Source organism: Leuciscus leuciscus (genome assembly GCF_965113295.1).
Source record: "Leuciscus leuciscus genome assembly, chromosome: 2".
Taxonomy (NCBI): domain Eukaryota; kingdom Metazoa; phylum Chordata; class Actinopteri; order Cypriniformes; family Leuciscidae; genus Leuciscus; species Leuciscus leuciscus.
This window is the reverse complement of record NC_138726.1, coordinates 47,787,984-47,808,948: the sequence shown is the minus strand read 5'-3', so window position 1 is coordinate 47,808,948 and position 20,965 is coordinate 47,787,984. Positions and strand designations below refer to the sequence as shown.

The 20,965-nt window shown below is 36.5% G+C and overlaps 3 protein-coding genes across 4 annotated transcripts in view; 2 read left to right on the top strand and 1 right to left on the bottom strand.

Annotated features, from left to right (window-relative positions):
- The window catches only part of adamtsl3 (ADAMTS-like 3), a 191,692-nt gene extending 182,593 nt beyond the window's left edge, over positions 1-9,099 (top strand). Inside the window, exons 28-31 of the mRNA XM_082154169.1 lie at positions 3,582-3,786; positions 5,050-5,153; positions 5,246-5,460; positions 7,482-9,099. Of these exons, the coding sequence (XP_082010295.1) occupies positions 3,582-3,786; positions 5,050-5,153; positions 5,246-5,460; positions 7,482-7,600 (643 nt within the window). The 3' untranslated portion in view covers positions 7,601-9,099. The remainder of the gene's footprint in view (positions 1-3,581; positions 3,787-5,049; positions 5,154-5,245; positions 5,461-7,481) is intronic.
- saxo2 (stabilizer of axonemal microtubules 2) lies at positions 8,941-13,128 on the bottom strand. The gene is made up of 4 exons (XM_082154716.1): positions 12,998-13,128; positions 12,131-12,310; positions 11,793-11,995; positions 8,941-10,855 (listed from the first exon to the last, which is right to left on the bottom strand). Exons 1-4 carry the CDS (start codon positions 13,033-13,035, stop codon positions 9,885-9,887), a joined length of 1,392 nt encoding a protein of 463 aa, XP_082010842.1. The 5' UTR covers positions 13,036-13,128; the 3' UTR covers positions 8,941-9,884.
- Positions 13,129-13,158: 30 nt separating this feature from the next.
- efl1 (elongation factor like GTPase 1) overlaps positions 13,159-20,965 on the top strand; it is a 98,358-nt gene continuing 90,551 nt past the window's right edge. For both annotated transcript variants that reach the window (XM_082154219.1, XM_082154218.1), the window contains exons 1-7: positions 13,159-13,232; positions 14,051-14,151; positions 14,270-14,337; positions 17,004-17,088; positions 17,177-17,310; positions 17,799-17,936; positions 19,514-19,731. In XM_082154219.1, the coding sequence (XP_082010345.1) occupies positions 13,174-13,232; positions 14,051-14,151; positions 14,270-14,337; positions 17,004-17,088; positions 17,177-17,310; positions 17,799-17,936; positions 19,514-19,731 (803 nt within the window). In that variant the 5' untranslated portion in view covers positions 13,159-13,173. The remainder of the gene's footprint in view (positions 13,233-14,050; positions 14,152-14,269; positions 14,338-17,003; positions 17,089-17,176; positions 17,311-17,798; positions 17,937-19,513; positions 19,732-20,965) is intronic.

The window sequence follows — 20,965 nt, the reverse complement described above, 5'->3', positions numbered from 1 at the left end:
TGAAAATTATTTTATCACCAGGGTTAGAAATGAACTTTTCCAATATTTGCCCCCTCGGATTGATTTCTAGGGACTATTTTTGTGTGTGTGTGTAAAGGCAATTTTTATAATTACCTTAAAAAATTAAATTACTTTTATTAAAGGGATACTTCAGGATTTAGCATTAAGCTTTGTATTAGTAGAAAACCTGTAGTATTTTCGAATTACCGTGCTTTCTACCCTCATATCCCCCTGAGATGAGAGATTTATGTATTTTTTGTCTGGAAAAAATCCTCCGATGACGCAAAAATCGTCATTTTGCATCATCGGAGGATTTTTTGGCCAGAGGCTAAAGACTACAGCCAGTAGGAGGGGCTGTCCCGCATGTTTTCAACCCACCCATAGAGGGTGGGATCTCACTCACAGAATGGACACATAGTATCAGCCGTCTTTCTTTGGAAGCTAAGCTAACAGGCTCTTGTTCTGTGGAGAAAGCTGAGTATTAGGGGTTACCATCCTCTTTTTCCCGGACATGTCCGGCCGTCGAGATCGTCCAAAATGTCCGGGATTTGGCTTTTGCTTTCTGCAGTCGCCATTCATTGTTTACATGCACACCTTTTGTTTCAGTCTAACTGAATTCATTCCGATTGGTGAATCTGAATGTAGTGTTTACATGAATGCTAAACAAGTGATCGGTCGATGTGGGTTTTAACATTGCTAAGAAAATTCCCGCTCCTCCGTGAGAGATAGGAGACCGGTGCGTCTCAGTATTCACGCCACCGGCCTCGCGCCGTTCTTCCGCGCCCCTCAGCCTCGTCCTGCTCGCCACAGTAAACATAATGAATGGCGACTGTAGAACGCAAAAGCCAAATCCCGGACATTTTGGGCGATCTCGAAATCCCGGGAAAACTCGTCACGGAGACTCACTAGTAGCCTAGCCTTGTTGTTTTCAACTGCACTCTCTAACCGGTAGGCGTGGCTTGGGAGTGGCCTCATAGGGCAGCGAAGCAAGTGCATTCTGGGAGTTGTTGTCTTTCATCCACATAAGCCAAAAATACATTTTCTGGCTTTTCTCAGTCTAGAAAGCTCCAAATTCAAAAATTATTTCACATTTCTTCTACATAAATGACCTATTTTAAATACATATTCATCTTTCCAGAGGTGAAGTATCTCTTTAAATGAAATTAATATTCTATATCGGAAACAATCTGATTGCTTTGATATGGGTACTTGTATCCAACTTTCCGAACATCCGCTACTAGCTTTAGCCCGCTAGCATTACTAGCGTGGGCTCGCACGTCGTGTTTACACTCTTTTAACTCAAGAAATATCACATTGTTAATTTTAGTAGCATTAAAAACAAAAACAGTTATTCAAACAGGGAATAAATTATATACAGAAAGTTAGCAAAACATTCCTTATGACTAAAGTGTTCTTGATTGGCCATTGCATTCTTAAGTTCAACAGAAACACATGTGATTGGTTATTGGTTAAAAAAAGATTGGTTAAAAAAACTTACAAATAAATTGATGCAATCTGAGCAGATCTAAATGTCACAATCAACACTTTTCATTCATTTTCACATTTAATTTTAATAGGAACTGCCATAATAGATTTGGTTAAATCGTGCAAAAAATTCAAAACCCTTATTTTGAATGTTTTCATGAAACATTTTGAAACATATTTGAACAATAAGACCAGGGACATATTTAAGACAGCGTTATTATCGTTAACTATATATATATATATATATAAAAAACATTTCTGTTAATTGAAGTAAAGCGGAAATATTAGTTGAAATTTTTTTACTAAACTTAAACGAAATTTGTCTATTAATAAATATAAAAATAAAAGCTAATTCAAAATATAAATAAAATTATAATAAAAATAAAATGATGATTTAAAAAAGTAAAAAAGTCAATTTTGACTTTAAACAAATCATTTTGTCAACTAAATATTATTAGCACACACTCTCACTCTTTGGTATAAAAGCCAGCAGGAGTTTTTTTCCGCAGAGAAAATATTCCGAGCCTGACTCATTAGCATAGTCCACGTTTCATATCGTGAGCTGATTGATTGAGGGTTTCACGGAGAACACAGGATAGATAGTGCATACAAACGCTCTCCGACTTCTATACGTCCATGCCAAAAACATCATCTGATTATTGCCATGCGTCTGGGCTCAGCGCATGAATCATATGGCTCTGTAAAAGCGCTTAGCGTCAGTTCAGAGCCATCAGCGGGAGATCCTCTCACAAAGCGTGTCTTTGTTACTGCTTCTCTCGCTCTAACACAACCCCAAATGCCCCGCAGAGGCTCCGAGCTCCCCAGTGACTCGGGCACAACCTGTGCTTTTTCAAGAACCAAAAATATCCAGCCGTACGTATCGCCAGTTAGGAATGCGATATATATTCTTCTCGGTTTGGAATGGCACATATCCAAAGTTAGCTAGAAGTTTGAGGTTTGTTAGTGTGCGTTTAACTGTGTGAGTGCAGAGAGAATTGGTAATATGCAGCTAGATAAATGTCAAGTATAAGATTGGATGCTGCAGGTGGATCTATGGTGTGAGGATAAATCATGTCCTGTAATAATAAAAAACAAAAAACATTTGTAGTGTATTTTCTGTCTACAAAGTTGATTACAGATGAAGTGTGTAGTTTCCAAATGGAATTATAATGACAAAATCGCACTTTGTAATTAAAATTTTACCAGTTTTGTAGCTATTCTGACTTTCTGAACTGTTCTTGTTCAGTTGGACAGGGCTGGATTTACATAATATTTGTGACATAGGTAAAAGAATCGGAAACCTTGTATGACCGAAACTGCAACTTTTCAGAAAATCTAAAAAACACTGTATTTTTTAAATTATTAAAACTATGTTGTCAAAATTGATATTCTGGCTTTATAAATGATCATATACTTGCATGTGTCATTATATTATTAACCGTTTTACTGTGTACTACCTATGTTTTTTATATATATTATGTGAAACAGAATGAATTGCATTATGCAAAAGTAATGTCAAACAGGATTATGCTACATTGCTGTCACATGACCTCATAACGTTGCATGTTTATTCAGTGAATAGCGAAGAGTTATGATCACTGAAATATATTTTTTGGTGATCTGATCAAAAAACGTTATATATAATAAACATTTATATAATTTTGGCTCATCAATCACACTGGAAACGGAAGGTCAAGTTGAGTGCATTGCATTGTGGCATTTTATACATTGTGCAGTTACACTTTATTTTAAGTGTAATTATAAATGTAAGTACTGAGTAAAAATAATAAACTACACATTCTTTCAATAGGATTAGGGTTTGTTTTATAGGGTTAGTTGGATGTAATTATGCACGGTTTATAGTAATTACTATAGTAACTACATGTGTAACAAGGACAACAATAAAGTGTTACTCAGTGTGCTTTATTGTATACTGCATATTTCAAAAAATGTAGAAGAATCTAGGTATTTAATGTAGAAAATTGCTAGCTGATTGTGGAGTATTTTAACATCATTTAAAAAGTAAACACTTCTGATTTTTTTTATAATTTTGAAGCTCCCCTGACTTTGAACAATGTTCTTTCTGTATGCGTCAGTTGGGTGTCAACAGTGTGGTCGAAATGCTCCAGTTCCTGTGGGCGGGGCTTCCGAGAGAGGCGGGTGTCCTGTCAGCAGGTGGAGGCATCAGGGAGCACGAGGGTTCTGTCCCGGACGGCGTGTGAAGGATCTCCTCGGCCTGAAGACAGGGAAGAGTGCACCTCTCAAGCCTGTGTGGAGTGGCTCACCGGACCCTGGGGGAAGGTACGTTTACTGGCACTTTTATATTCATCCTAACCGCTCTAATGTGGAACAGTGTCTAAAATAGTGTATAACTAATAGTTTGATATCTGGCCATTTTGAAATCATTAGCCAGTAACCAGTACAGCAGATTTTCTAAATATTGAAATTGATGATAACCATTATGCACAAATATTTTATATTCTGTGGACTCATTGCTATTTCTTTTATGTTTTTGAAAGAAGTCTATTCTGCTAGCCAAGGCTGCTTTTATTTGATCAAAACTATGGTTAATTTGAATTTTCAGGAATCTCTGATGAATAGAGAGTTCAAGAGAACAGAATTTATTTGAAATATTTTGGAACATTTTATTGCAGTGTGATCATGCTATACTTTTTCATAAACTTTTAAACAATAATTTTTGTTATAAATTATTCAACTTGAATGAACTTATATTAATTGAGAGAAATATTTGTTTTGTTTTTAAATACATTTGTAATATTGAAATGTATTACTTCTGTAATTTGAAATATTTCTGAGTGAAAGATAATATTCAATGAGGAAAATAATTAAGGTACAACTTTTTTTTTGGGGGGGGGGGGGGGGGGGGGGGGTGACTTGATTGTGAAGTATTAGGTAAGTAAATTTGGTCAATATTGAAATAATATTGAATAACTTAAAGATATTTGCAATAAGTCTTTTTTTATTTTTTATTAAACTAATGATTAAAAATACTGGCCAGTTACAGAATAAAAAAAACCCACTTAAAATATTATTTTTAATAAATATATTTAATACATTATAATACAAATGTATTATATATTCTAAAAATATTATAAGACAAATATACGGTAACAATTTTCAATAAATTAATGTTTATGTTAATAATGTTAATTTTAACATTACTAATACATTATTAAAATCAAAAGTTGTATTTGTTATCATCAGTTAATTCACTGTGAACTAATATGAACAAACAATGAACGACTGTTTTACTAACTAACATTAACAAAGATTAATAAATACTGTAACAAATGTATTGCTCATGGTTAGTTCATGTTAGTTATTACATTAACTAATGTTAACAAATGAGAACTTATTTTAAAGTGTTACCAAATATACTCTCTTATGCAATCATAAAAAAAATCATGTCATTCGTCAAATACCTATGATCAGTTTTATGTAGCATTTGTTAAACTCTCTCCTCTTTGCATTTACAATTTTATATGTCACGAATATATGTCAAATATATATATATATATATATGTCACGTGATGTGTTCAACAGTGCACGGGCCGTTGTCTGGGGCCTGCGGTGGCCACACAGAGCAGAACGGTGTCATGCAGACACTTCAGCAACTCCACCTCCAAAACATGTGACCCAAAAGAAAGGTGCCAGACTCGTTGTGGAATATTCAGCATCACTTATTCTCACATGCAAAGCTCTTTTATAATGCATGATCTGATTCCCAAACACCTCTCAGGCCGTCATCCGTGAGGAACTGCTCCTCCGAGATGTGTGACGTGCACTGGAAGGTGTTACCGTGGAGGACGTGCACCGTGGCGTGCGGCAGCGGCTTCCAGTCCCGTCGAGTGGAGTGTGTCCATCGGCAGAACAGAAAAACTCTCCCCGACCAGCACTGCGCCTGGCAACGGCGGCCTGTTACCTGGCAACACTGCAACATCACTTCCTGTGGCAGTAGGTCTCTTAGTTTTAGCTCTGAAACTCCTTGTTATAAACCAGGCTGAGTGTCAGTACAGTTCGAAAGATGTTTGCCCTTGTTCGACACCATTAGAGCGCTCATGTTTTATAAGGGAAAATATTACCGACCTGAGGGCGAAATATATTGGCTTGATCCGTCACTCTTGAAGAGCTGCTATTTGCCTGTTATTTATAAGTTAACACAACGTCCCGAGAGAACTCGCTTTTGTTCGTGGGGTTTTCTTTTAAGCTCCTTCAGGAATCCTGTCTGTCCAAACATCTGCTTTTTCTCCTTCACTCTTCTGTGCCGAAACTTAATGAAACATTTTTTGTGTCACCTAACTTGTTTCTGGGTGCAGAAATATTTAATAAAATAACACCAATAAATGAACTTATATTGTATTTGGAGTGTGAAGCTGCAGTCACACTACACTTTGAGCCTGCAATGTTGCTTCAGACACCGCAGCGAACATGATCATATCACGCTCTTTTTATTAAACAATAAAAAGTCACTGTTTGGATTTAAATAGGCAAATGTTTAAGAGTCTATGATTAGATCATTACTGCAGTGATTATTATGTTTCCAGCATGTTATATGTGTGGCAACAGTTCTTCTAACCCTAATTGATGGAGTGTGTAGCTTTTCATTTCTTAAACAATCATGTAGGACACACACATCATGGCCATATTACAGGATGACAATGTCAAGATTCGTCAGGCTCAAATTGTGAAAGAATGGTTAAAAGGAAGCATGAAGAATCTTTTCATGCAACTGGCACCTCTGAGTCCAGATCTTAATTTCATTGAAAGTCTTTGGGATGTGCTGGAGGAGACTTTACAGAGAGCTTGACTCTTGCATTGTCAGTACAAGATCTTGACCAAAAATGTATGCACCTCTTGATGGAAATGTTAAGGTGCATAAATTTGCATTTCTGGTCTCCTACGTTTCCATGTGTATAGACGTCAATGAAGCACAAAGTCCAAAAATTCATTACAATAATCTTTGCGATATTTTGATCCAAGATCAGGGGCCAGTTACAAAAACTTAGCCTCTGTGTTAAGACTGTCTTAAAAACTAGCTTGACCAACTAGCAGCTAACCAAGGAGTAATTACATACCAAAATACCCCTTTACGTAACTGACTTAAAAAATTTAGATATAGATGACTAACTTTAAATACTAGTCTAAGCAGTTTATGGATGAAGCAAGACAAACAAGTGTTTCACAGCTGTAGTGTGTAGTTTAGCACAACTGAACAATGTATTGACCATCAATGAGCATCTTAGACCTGAACTGTCAATTTTATTTTATTTTATTTTATTTTATTTTGTATTGTAGGAAACTGTTTCTCTCTGTAGGGTGTACAGTAAATAAAAATTCTTCAAATATTTCACCTTAATGAAAATATATTAAAATAGTAATAGTTATTAATATTTTTATTAATAATAATTAACAAAAATAATATACTATTATTACTATTAATTAATAATAAAATCATACAAAAGACTCTCTGTCACACTTTAGTTTAGGGTCCAATTCGTAGTATTAAGAATGACTTTTGCCTCAATAAACTGCTTATTAATAGTTAGTTTAGGTAATGGGTAGGAATAAGGGATGTAGATTATGGTCATGCAGAATAAGGCAGTAATATGTGCTTTATACGTACTAATACACAGCCAACATCCTGGTAAAATGCAAGCTAATTTAGCAACTAGTTAATAGTGAGAATTTGACCCTAAACTATTAACAAGAATGACTGCATGTTGAGAACTTTTCATGGTTACATTAGTTTCTGTTAACTAGTTATTTCATTCATAGTGAAAAATGTATTAAAATGTTATTTACAAATGATTTAGTTTAAATAACTTCTGTTTTCTGTTTATTTGTCTAGGTTAGTCTAACCTTTTAATGTTTACATTTGCATTATTTGCTGATTCATGTGGTGAATTGTGCTTTTGAAAAGTATCATTTATCAAGTTGTCATTTAAATAACCTTTGTTTTGTGTGTACTTCTCTAGGTGAGTGTACGGACAGAACCCACTACTGTCCTGTGGTGAAACGTCTCAAGCTTTGCCCTGTGGATCTGTACCGGCAACGCTGCTGCCAGACCTGCTCACAGGACACTAGCGCCACCTAGTGAGCACCAGAGGCAGACGCCCTTTTCAGTCACCGCACTGATTGTCTCTCGTATTGTTTAAAATCGTGCAAACCCTTGGACACCTGGAGTGTATGGACTAAAAGATGTCTACTGGTGGCAGACGAGTGTTTTCTGGTCAACATTTCACTGGATGCTTTCCCACAATCATCAGAAGTCCAAAGAGAAAATCACTTGAGATTTGAGACTTGTCTCTCCACCGGCTCTCTTTACAGATTTCATTTTATCTTGCCCTGAAAGTGATATTGTATGTGTATTAATTTAAGAGACATGCATTTTTTCTTGTGGATATGGGAGGACAATATTATCGGACCATTCACCTATGTGAAGGAAATTAAAATAAAAGCATCTTGAGTGTACATAATGCACTGATACTAATAATATCAGTTGTACACAGCTTGAAGTATTAAGAGAGACATTATCCCAAAAAAACAACAAAAAAAATTCAGAGCCCTACCTTAAAGTCAACATGAAATGCTGTCGCAACCCATTTTATTTATCCATTAGGACTCTATGCTGAATAGAGTCAGGTGGTCAGAGGGGCGACATTAAAGAAGTAAAAAGGATTTTGTGGAGTGCTTCTCAAATGGAAGGATGCACCCCCTAGTAAGGCTGCATATCATCAGATCAGCCGTCAAAGTGCCGTCACAATTTGAAGGATCCTTGGGAAGGCAGCCTTCGTTTCGCGTCCTTCATTCAGCTCATTATAAAGGATGCATCAAGTTTATCCTTCACGTCCTTAAATCACCCACAATCCTTTGTGCACGTTCCAGTTCACGTTCAGAAAATTGTTGTAGAGGGGGAGCAAGTTATTATTGCTATTTTGATATATTGCTATTTTGAATTGTGAACAGTACATTTTGTATTGGATTACAGTAGCATGTTTTAAGAAAGTAAAAAGGGTTCAATTTGTTTTCATGTTGACTTTATTATTAGAAAATGTGTTAATATGGGCGTAGAATGTATGACAGAAAACCCGCTGACTGATTGAAATGGCATGTGCCATAAGTCACATTTCTCCAGCCGTCTTTTAGATGTACGTTTTGTGTTCAAACAAAGTGTTACATTGTAAAATGTGTCTTGTATATAATGTGTTTTTAAGTGCAATATTGTACATTGAGTGTAGAAAGTTTGGATTTTATTTTCTTACATCTTGGTTTAGTTTGTCTATATTATCCATATTTAAGATTAAACGCAACACAGACCTACGTACTTATAGCACCTGCAGTGGATTTTCCATATCTCTAATATAATGGTTTCCTACTGGCCTTTATGCATGTATTTTAATTACATCAACAAATGTTGTACATAAGCCACTCACTGAATTTATCCATGAATTTAATCCATTGCATCTTATTGCTATGTGGAGAAAGCATCGTTACATGACTCCATTGAGGAAGCGCTAGTTTTGGTACTATTCACGTCAATATAGCAAACAGTCTATGTGATACAAATACAATAAAATACAGTTTTACCAATCACTTTATATATCTTCATAATTATTGTTCCCTTTTTATTCTATATTGTGGGTAATACAATCAAATGTGTAATGTTTAAATTGTGCTTTATGTGGTTAGCTACGCTTTCATTCAAAAGGCTGCATTTATTTGATCAAAAATACAGTAAAACAGTAATATTGTGAAATATTATTAGTTTAAATAATGGATTTCTATTTTCAGCATCATTACTCTAGTCTTCAGTGTCACATGCTCCTTCAGAAACCATTCTAATATACTGATATTCTGCAAAAAAAATATATATATATATGTTCAATGTTGAAAACAGCTGTGCTGCATAATATTTTTTGTGAAAACTGATTTTTTTCTTTGATAAATAGAAGAACCACATTTATTTGAAGTAGAAATCTTTTGTAACATTATAAATGTCTTTGCTGTCACTTTTGATCAATTTAATGTGACCTTGCTAAATAAAAGTATTAATAAAAAAAAATTTGTATAGTAAAACGTGGAGTATGAATATTGTTGATTTTATGTCAAAAACTGATTTATATAGATTGACATTTTTTAGTACTTGCACTGCATGTTTCATATCCTACATAGTTATACAGCGGTTTCATCCTATTGAAAATCAAAAACTAGCTAAAATTGTAAAATATCCATATTCAGTGTTTTCTGAAAAGTAGTTTGACCCATTGACCCTTTAAATCGTAATTCATTACGATTCCCCATAGGATTACAGTAATTTAAGGAGATCATATTGTATTCTAGTTTATGTCATCTTTTATAGAAATAACATGATGACTTTCTTAAGCAGTCAAGACCATTTCCTTCGGAGTCTCGATCCTATCAGCGGACGACATCTTGCGGAAGAAACGGTGTCCTTGATCATCGCAATTATCGAAAACAAACCCCGGTGGTGACTCGAAACTGGCTGGACACATGCTGATCCTCTTGGGCGTGAACTCCGTGCGGTACATGGTCTCGTTCTGTAGGGGAGCATCAGTCCGCAGTGGTGCATTTGGGGGCTTGAAGCTGAGACTAGGCCGGGCTTCATGCTGGACAAAATGGGCCCTGAAGGTTGTCATATCTTCCATTTTCCCACTAGCTCGCTGGATTTCCTCTGGCTTCCGGATCACGGCTTGACGTTGCGCCACCCACGGCTGGAAGTCGTCCTTCATGGTGGTGTTGCCCTGGAAGGGCCTGGAAGACTTAGTGGGAAGAGAGAAAGGTTTGGCGGAAAGGAAGGGTTGGATTTGGTGCTTGATGTAGTCGGTTTGCGAGGTGGTTGTCAGGTCCATGTGTGTCGTGGGACTGGTGTACTCCACCGATTTCTGCACCTGCCGGAGGGAGACGGGCCACTGCTGGAAATGGTCCCGGAATTCTGTGCTGCTTTGGAAGGGCTTGCTGGAGGTCACTTTGAGCGGCTCGGGCTTGCAGCTTTTGGACAGCTGACCCGGCAGGCCTAGGAAGTCCTGTCGGTGGGTAGTGAGGTCCTGGAAAGGACCATTGCTGGGTTTGTACTCTTCTGGCGGTTTAACGTAACGGGCTTCTAGAGCGTGTGGTACATATGAAAGCTTGTTGCTGGTCAGGTTTTCAAAAGGAGCATCGGATAGCTTGGCTTTGTTTGAGGGCTTGAAGCTCTCGCGTGGCGCAAGGCCTCGGTGGACGAAGTCATCCTGGAATGTGGTGGAATTCCCAAACTTTGTAGTAGGAGGCTGATACGTTGTGTCAGGCTTAGTTAATTCCCGTCTGCTGATCTCCCACGGGCGAAAATCCTCTTTAAAAACATCATACAAAAGTTACTATAAACATAACGATAAAGTTGTAAAAATCGTTCTCAATATTAAAGAATAGCAGACTACAACTGTTACGATAATGGCACAGAGAAACAATATCGTTGGAATCTAGCTGATGAACGATAAAAACATTGACAGCCAATCAGAATCCATCCTGCTGTAATGAGCTTGAGCCTTTAAAGTGACAGACAAGTATGCGTTTAGAATAAACAGAACAATATTGTAATCTTTATAGTTATCGTTCTTGGTGTGAATGGGCCTTTATTATAATAACTATATTATTAAAATATTATAATAATTTTTCTGCATTTCACTTGTGTACTAGTCTAGCTTTTACTGTACTGTGTACTGCAAATATTTTTGGCTTTTTATGATACAGTACCATTCAAAAGCTTGGGGCCAGTAAGATTTTTATTTTATTTTTTATAAGTCACATGATCCTTCAGAAATCATTCTAATATGCTGATTTGGCGCTTCTTATTATCAGTGTTGAAAACCGTTGTGATGCTTCATATTTTTGTGGAAACTGATTTTTCAGGATTCTTTTATGAATAGAAAGTTCAAAAGAATAGCATTTATTTGAAATATTTTGTAACATAAATGTCTTTACTGTCACTTATGATTAATTTAATACATCACAGCTGAATAAAAGTATCATTATTATAAATTAATAAGCTAAATTAAATCTTACTGACTGCAATCTTTTGAAAGGAAGGGTTGGTAAATTGTTTGTCATGTTCCTTATAAGTTGCTCTTTATAAAAGTGTCTGCTACATCAATAGATTTACTTTTAAATATAGTTGATTTAACAGCAGATAGATGAGTTTGCTTCATAAATGCTCCATTTGTTCAGTATGTATTCTGAAACTGTATGCTCAGAAAGCATCACATGACCTAACTGACCTAAAGTGTCATTACCTGTATAGGTGGGTATGGTGACCGGTTGTGCATTCATGGGATGTGCTCTCGCTTTAGGGCGTGAAGGAACAAATGGTTGCACTTCATATGGGTAGAAGTCTTGATTATAGGTAGTTCCTAAGTCAATCTCTCCAGGCTTGGGCTTGTACTCGGCCTGCTGCCTCCCAGGGCGACGTGTGACCGGATATGGGATATAGTCCATCCTGAGAAAACGGTAGAAAAATTAAACTAATTGACAATGTAAATATCTTACTGTAAGTTCATTTTTAATGCAACTTGTTTAAGTACTCCCCAGTGACTCGAGTAATTATTATTTCAGTCCCCGAATGTAACGTTACCTGAAGGTCGTTGTTCCGTCCATCGTGTCCTGATGAGCTTTATACTGCAGTTGGGGCTTGAGGCTCTTGGAAGGAGTGTGACCTTTATAGGCAGGATACTTCTCTGAGTACTCTGACAACACATTGGTCTGACTCCCTTTCTTGTAAAGTGCCGTGGGCTGGTGTGTGCAACGGTGACGGCTGAAGGTAATGGAGAAGCATTTTAGGCAGAGGGCCTTTGTTTAAAAACAATTGATATGCTTCTGAGAAGACATAAACTCATTAATGTCTTTCACCACAAGATTCTTTTCAGTACCTGCAGTACTTTAACTGAACATGTTTGTGTAGTCCAGGGCAACTATACAACAAACTTGGTCTCTAACTCTTGATACTACACACACACACACACACACACACACACACACACACACACACACACACACACACACACACACACACACACACACTTTTCCTCCATTTTATTCTCTTTGCACTGCCAATGTATTCAAGACGCATTTTACAGTGCTTCAAAAAGAAAACGATTAAATTAAATTAAGTCACTTTTACCTGATATTTTCTTCACGAATTCCCAATAATTATGCAATGATTTAAAAAGGAAAACAATAAAATAAATAATAACTTTTAAATTTAATTAAAATGTAATATAATAATGTAAATGTTAAAGTATTTGCACTATAATAATGTAAATGTTAAAGTATTTGCACTTTTCTGTCATTCAAGATTAGTTTGTTCCATTACTTGATATTCCTTCTAACTTACCATGTGACGTTAAAGTTACGTATCAATTATTCAAAACACCTGTTCTCGGGCTTCAAAAATGACTACAGACACAAACCAATAAACAAACACAAACAAGCATACTCTTACCCACAACTGCACATCTTACAGATACAGAGCCGTGTCATTTTCGTCGAGTTATTGAGGAAAAGGAAGACTTTTTTTCCTCACTCACCCACTCGCTGCTTTCCTGACGCTGAAGTGTGAGCGTCCCGTTCCCCGGCAACTACTGTTTGCAGCGTCCTGGTGATGACGCAGCGTAACGTATGACGTATGACGCGTGCGACGAACAGCTCATTTGTGCTTCCTGGACTGGAGGAAACATGTGAGTATCTGTTGTCATTTCATATATTCAATAAGTTGATTTAGTTAATGTACCGTTGAATATCTGTTGCATTTTTAACTGGTGTTCGTTGTTATATATTTTTGCGATGAATGTTCAGTTTGTTGTGTGTTGTCAGTCAGTCAGTCTTGAATAGACGTAGTTTTGAAAAGTTGCACCTGGTTGTGTCAAATGAGTCTCTGAATGAGTGAATCTGAGAAATAATGTGCTGAAATCTTCCAGTTGTCACCAACACACACACGAGTTTGGTTTTAAAGAACGACATTTGGCAATTGATCGACTTTAAACCCACATCCTTTGTTTATACAATAGATAAATGATTTGGACACACTTGAAAATTGCTGTAGATAAAATAAAATAAAAATAAGAGTCAAACCAAGAAGCATTTAAAAAAATACAGGCAGAAAATTTAAGACTTTTTTTTTTTTTTTTTTTTTGGTTTTGAAATGATTAAACCAATTAACATGCTATTCTAAATTAATTATCTGATGCTGCTGTCAGGTCTTTAAGATCATTTTTAACTATTCAGAATGTGATATTGTGTCCAAACCATTTATAACAACATAAATTCAAAATAGTTGATGAAAGTGGTGAAGCATTATCTCTAGAACATCTTTTATTCCAGGAAATCTAAACAGTTTAAAACATGTTTTAATAGAATAAAACAAAGGGATCAGATCTGTGGTTACTGTACTGAGAACAACATTTGCTTGAAGTGACTTAAGTGTTTTTGGGGTTGCTGTTAATGTATTTGTACTACCGTAATAGTGATCTTCATGTTCTGCACTTCATCTTCATAGAAAGTCAAAAATGGGTCACACAAGTTTGGAGAAGATAGTTGCACTGCAGAAGAAGACGTCACAGATCAGAAATCTGTGTATTCTTGCTCATGTAGATCACGGTGAGTGTAAAGTATGCTGATGTGTGTCAGATCTATGTTTTTGTTAACGGTTAAGTGTTTCCCTTAAATCTTACCTCAAACTTAAAACTTTGTGTTTGTAAATGTGTGTTGCACATAGGAAAGACGACATTAGCCGACTGTCTTGTGGCGAGTAATGGTATTATATCCAGTCGTTTAGCAGGAAAGGTAAGTGGACGTAAGGCAAAATTATCGGTGATTAGACCACACAATAGCTAATACTTTTTTCCAACATATTTTGTGTTTTTCAAAATACGATACAAATTCAAATTAGATACAAATTATTAAAATAAATTTCTGATAATGACAAGAATGTAAAAAAAATAAAATAAATCACTTTCCTTAATTGAAATAAAGATGTCATAATATTTATGTTGAAATATTAGATGAAAAACTTAAAACACTTTAACAGAAATTAGAAATAAACGTAATAAGAAATAAATTAGTTGAATTTGAAGTACTCAAATTACTAGTTTTAGTTTCAGTTTAGTTTCAAGTTTGTTTTTTCATGTGTACAGAATGTCAGTGACAATTTGTACAGCTGAAATGCTTAGAGTGAGGCTAAGGCATTCTTCAGCAGTGCAATACAATACAATACAATACAATACAAAAACAATTAAGGAAGTATTTACAGTAAAGTACGTATATGTATGTATGTATGTCTGTATGTTTGTTTTGTATGTTAAATAATAGTAAGTAAACTAATAAAAATGACAAAAGCACATAACATATTACTAAAACATTAACTGAACTGAAAATTAAAGCTATAAATATAAAAATAAAAGTAAATTTAAATTAATATTATTAGAGACTATTTTATAAAGAAAGAATGACACATATATACAGTGGGTAGAACAAGTATTTGATACACTGCCGATTTTGCAGGTTTTCCTACTTACAAAGCATGTAGAGGTCTGTAATTTTTATCATAGGTACTCTTCAACTGTGAGAGACGGAAAATCCCATTGTATGATTTTTTAATAATTAATTTGCATTTTATTGCATGACATAAGTATTTGATCACCTACCAACCAGTAAGAATTCCGGCTCTCACAGACCTGTTAGTTTTTCTTTAAGAAGCCCTCCTGTTCTCCACTCACTATCTGTATTAACTGCACCAGTTTGAACTCGTTACCTGTATAAAAGACACCTGTCCACACACTCAATCAAACAGACTCCAACCTTTCCATAATGGCCAAGACCAGAGAGCTGTGTAAGGACATCAGGGATACAATTGTAGACCTGCACAAGGCTGGGATGGGCTACAGGACAATAGGCAAGCAGCTTGGTGAGAAGGCAACAACTGTTGGCGCAATTATTAGAAAATGGAAGAAGTTCAAGATGACGGTCAATCTCCCTCGGTCTGGGGCACCATGCAAGATCTCACCTCGTGGGGCATCAATGATCATGAGGAAGGTGAGGGATCAGCCCAGAACTACATGGCAGGACCTGGTCAATGACCTGAAGAGCGCTGGGACCACAGTCTCAAAGAAAACCATTAGTAACACACTACGCCGTCATGGATTAAAATCCTGCAGCGCACGCATGGTCCCCCTGCTCAAGCCAGCGCATGTCCAGGCCCGTCTGAAGTTTGGCAATGACCATCTGGATGATCCAGAGGAGGAATGGGAGAAGGTCATGTGGTCTGATGAGACAAAAATAGAGCTTTTTGGTCTAAACTCCACTCGCCGTGTTTGGAGGAAGAAGAAGGATGAGTACAACCCCAAGAACACCATCCCAACCGTGAAGCATGGAGGTGGAAACATCATTCTTTGGGGATGCTTTTCTGAAAAGGGGACAGGACGACTGCACCGTATTGAGGGGAGGATAGATGGGGCCATGTATCGCGAGATCTCGGCCAACAACTTCCTTCCCTCAGTAAGAGCATTGAAGATGGGTCGTGGCTGGGTCTTCCAGCATGACAACGACCCGAAACACACAGCCAGGGCAACTAAGGAGTGGCTCCGTAAGAAGCATCTCAAGGTCCTGGAGTGGCCTAGCCAGTCTCCAGACCTGAACACAATAGAAAATCTTTGGAGGGAGCTGAAAGTCCGTATTGCCCAGCGACAGCCCCGAAACCTGAAGGATCTGGAGAAGGTCTGTATGGAGGAGTGGGCCAAAATCCCTGCTGCAGTGTGTGCAAACCTGGTCAAGAACTACAGGAAACGTATGATCTCTGTAATTGCAAACAAAGGTTTCTGTACCAAATATTAATATTCTGCTTTTCTGATATATCAAATACTTATGTCATGCAATAAAATGCAAATTAATTACTTAAAAATCATACAATGTGATTTTTTGGGATTTTTGTTTTAGATTCCGTCACTCACAGTTGAAGAGTACCTATGATAAAAATTACAGACTTCTAAATGCTTTGTAAGTGGGAAAACCTGCAAAATCGGCAGTGTATCAAATACTTGTTCTCCCCACTGTATATATACAGTATACACACACACACACTAAAATAACACGTCATATAAAGATATAGGTTTCACTAACCTCACAAATTTGCCACAAGTTTTAACTCATTTTAAGTCAAATATCATAATCTGCAGTTGAGTGAGTCAGTCATCTGACTTGATACAGACTAATTACTCCTGTAAGCCATTCAGACTGGTTTGCAAACTCATTAAAAATAATAATGCATTTTTTTCCCCCATGTAGTCAGCCTCTCTCTGACTTTTTTTTTAAACACAAACAGTAAGCCTAACTCCTACCATAATCGTTAACTACCCATAAAATCAGAGGGAAATAATTGGAAACTTAATAAAAGAAAAGTTAAATATTTAAAAAAAAGATTGATCTGAAATGCCGTTTTCTGTCTGTTCCTGTAGCTGAGATATCTGGACAGCAGGGAGGATGAGCAGATCAGAGGAATCACAATGAAGTCCAGCGCTATTTCATTACATTGCACAACAGGTAATGCCATCGCGGTCTGTAGCTTTACTGATTCAACACCATGTATTGCTGTAACTTATGGTTAAGAACTGTATCTTTGTCACTGCAGGAGGAAATGATTTCCTCATTAATCTGATCGACTCTCCTGGTCATGTGGACTTCTCCTCGGAGGTGTCCACTGCTGTCAGACTGTGTGATGGGGCCATTGTTGTTGTTGATGCCGTCGAGGGAGTGTGTCCGCAGGTATAATCCTTGACTCGAGTGTGTTTTCATTGTCAATATTGACTGTATAAGTTATATTGCGTTTTAAACAGACTGCGTAGAAATGACACACTGTTATGCACTTTTTATTTGGTCATTAATTTCATGTAAAAATAGAGAAATTGCCATTACAATTTCATGTAATTGCATCTCTGATTACAACTTAAGTACCGAAAACAGGGTTGGTTATGTCCCTCTTTTACATTTCAGTAAATTGATTCTTTGTTCACGACAATGATTCCTCTTTTGTTTGTATCATCACTAAATGGTCATCAGATGTTCACAAAAGGCATAAAAAATGATCAAGTTTTAGATTAAGAAAGAACAAATATATAGTGCTTTTTACGGTTTTATTTCGTGAATTTTGAATCTGGTTGTCAACAATAGCTGTTTTGTGAAAAAGATGTCTCAGATCTTTAGGCTCTACACCACATCATCCTGTAACAGTATCTCGTTCTTTTCTGCTTTAGACGCAAGTTGTTTTACGACAAGCTTGGCTGGAGAATATTCGTCCTGTTCTTGTCATCAACAAAATTGACCGGCTGATTGTGGAGCTGAAACTCACTTCACAGGAGGCGTACACTCACCTGCAGAAAATACTAGAGCAGGTCAGTCAGAGCTCCAAGACATGGCTGAAGCTCTGGAACACACAATCCAAAATATGTCATGCTTTTATGACATTTTATTTAGTTTATAACGTCAGCTTATACTGTATCAAATGTAAATTGTACTTATACAGTAAAAATTTTACAAAATGTTTTTAAAAGATCTTTCTTGTATTTTTTTTATATAATCTTTATTTTTTATATAATGTCCGTATTTGGGCCAGTAAGATTTTCTTAATTTTTTTACACATACTTTGCTGATACATTATATTTTTACAGCAAGGACACATCAAATCGATCAAAACGGACAGAGTAAAGACATTTATAATCTTAAAAAGATTTCTATTTACAATAGGGCTGCTCCCTAATAGTCGATAACCTAGATAACCTAGTTAACCTAGTGCGCTAATATTAGGCTCATATCCAAGTGTTTGTGCGGAGTGTAGAAGGTAAAGTATTGCACGATTACTGCACGGCATGGAGGCGCTGGCGCGATCACTTGATAACAGCGGAAACAACTTTAAATACTCCTTCATTTTAGGTCATACAGATTAGAGTAATTCAAAACTGTAAAGGGTCTACTTTTATTTGTGTATGCTCACAATAACAACAATGTTTTGCTTTTGTAAAAAAAACACACAAAAAACAGGATGCGCTTTCTGCCGTCTCGGTCTCTGTGAACTGCAACTCTGCGTATAGGCTACTTGTCTCACAGACGTGAGAAATATATCTATAGAAAGCTTGAAATTTCTTCTTTTAAACTAACCAATTCAAATACTCTCTGATTATGTAATCCGTATGAAAGGTGCGTTTCTCTCTAAAGGCACGTCCACTATAGGCTACTGCGGAGAGGGCGAGTCAGCATCGCCAGCTTCATCTTTGCAGCCGACTGACTCAGAAAACACGAATCAAAATGTCTCCTTGCTATTTTTTCCGACACATTCATAATCATTAATTTTCATTGTCCTTTGTGGCAAGTTTTATGTGTGCACTTGAGCTTGGAAAAGGCTATATATTACGCCCATATATATAAAAGTTTCATTACGGTTTAGTATTCCCCTCATATGTACTGTATTTAAGTCATTACATTCATATAAACATGCGATAAGTCGACCGGTGGCTTAAATGAATGACTACTAGTTCACTAGAAAAATCTTTAGTCGGGGGCAGCCCTAATTTACAATAAATTCTGTTCTGTTTATCAAGGAATTCTGCAAAAGAATGTATCACGGTTTCCACAAATATATTATTGTTAACACTTTGATAATAATAAGAAAAGTTTATTAGAATGGTTTCTGAAAGATCATGTGACAGTTTTGCATTCACATGAATAAAGTATATTTAATACATTTTAAATATAATCAATTTAAATAATTAATAAACAATATTTAGTAAATAATAAATGTTATCATTTTTTAAAAATCTGCGTTTTTGGACTCAGGATGTTTTGAGTTTTGAAAGTTACACTATGTTTTCATAGTCCGCAGATCAAAGAAATGTAGGTAATTTATGGTATGACATGTCTCTGAGCAAAGATGAAACTCTATGGCTATAAATGTTTGGTTTTGCCTATTCTACAGGTGAACGCAGTTACCGGCACGTTATTCACCTCTAAAGTTCTGGAGGAGAGAGCGGAGAAAAACGCAGAAGCTCAGAGCGGCTGTACAGAGAACGACAGCGGAGATCAGGTGTATGACTGGAGCGCGGGTTTAGAGGAAACCGATGACTCTGACCTCTACTTCAGTCCTGACCGGGGAAATGTGGTATTTGCCAGTGCTATAGACGGCTGGGGCTTCAGGTACGTGTTACCCTTTCTGAAACTGAGGGTTTTTTAAACATTTTGTCTAATGCTTTAATTTAAAAGCAACTTACATGGTTGGCTTTCACCCATTACATCCTGGCTTTGGTTGTAGTACTTACAATGGCTCACAAGATGGCAATACTATACTAGATTTCAGCATCAGGACTCCCCACCCTTCTAATGTATTGCACATTTTTGAGGTGTTACATAACTGTGGTTTTAGATACTTGAAATAAGTGCTAAAGTACTAATATGACTGGTGTAGGTGGACATTTCTAAAAGCTGAGCAAATAGAACAGAGCACTCTGGTGAGCATGAGGATGTTTTTGGACCAAGGCACACCACATTCAGCACAGTTTATACTGTAAAAACACTCCAGAGTAAAGTACCAATTTGCATTTTTAGATTAAATGAATAGGTCAGTTTGGATTAAATGAAATTTAGAATAGGATTTAGATTTAGGTTTAGATTAAATGAAAAGTTGTTCATTAATCATTTAATCACGCATGTGCCATTCCAAACCCTGTAGTATGTTCTTACTTTAGTGAAATAAAAAATTTGTTGTTAGGCAATGTCTGAACTGCTCTTTTCCATACAATGAAAGTGGAATGTGACATACCACATACAAGTACCAAAGTCTACATCAGGGATAGGCAACTCCGGTCCTGGAGGGCCGCTGTCCTGCAGAGTTTAGCTCCAACCCTAACTAAACACACCTGAACAAGGCAATCAATGTTTTCAGGATTACTAGATAGATACAGGCAGGTGAGTTTTTATCAGGGCTGAAGCTAAACTCTGCAGGACAGCGGCCCTCCAGGACCGGAGTTGCCTATCCCTGGTCTACATATTTTCATTTATCTGTAAGATTAATTTTCACAGAGGCTATATTATCATATGTCCTAGAAATAATTGTTTCAGTCCATTGTTGTTCAGTCCACGAAGGAAGCCTTTTTTTAAAATTTCTAAATATCGTTAAGTTGTGCTGAACTGATTCAAATGAGACATTGATCTCTCAATCAGAAACGGAGAAACACACTCCCTTTTTTCTTTTTTTGTAGAAAGTTGGCCTAGTTAGTTACATATGGACATGTAAATCAATTCAGTTAAAGAAATTAAAAAAGGTTTAGTGGAGGTATAAACTTAAGGTTCAGCTTTTTTTATGTAAAGACATAATTATTTATAAATATGTAATCACATCTTGGATAGATGATTTAAGATATGTGCTTTACAT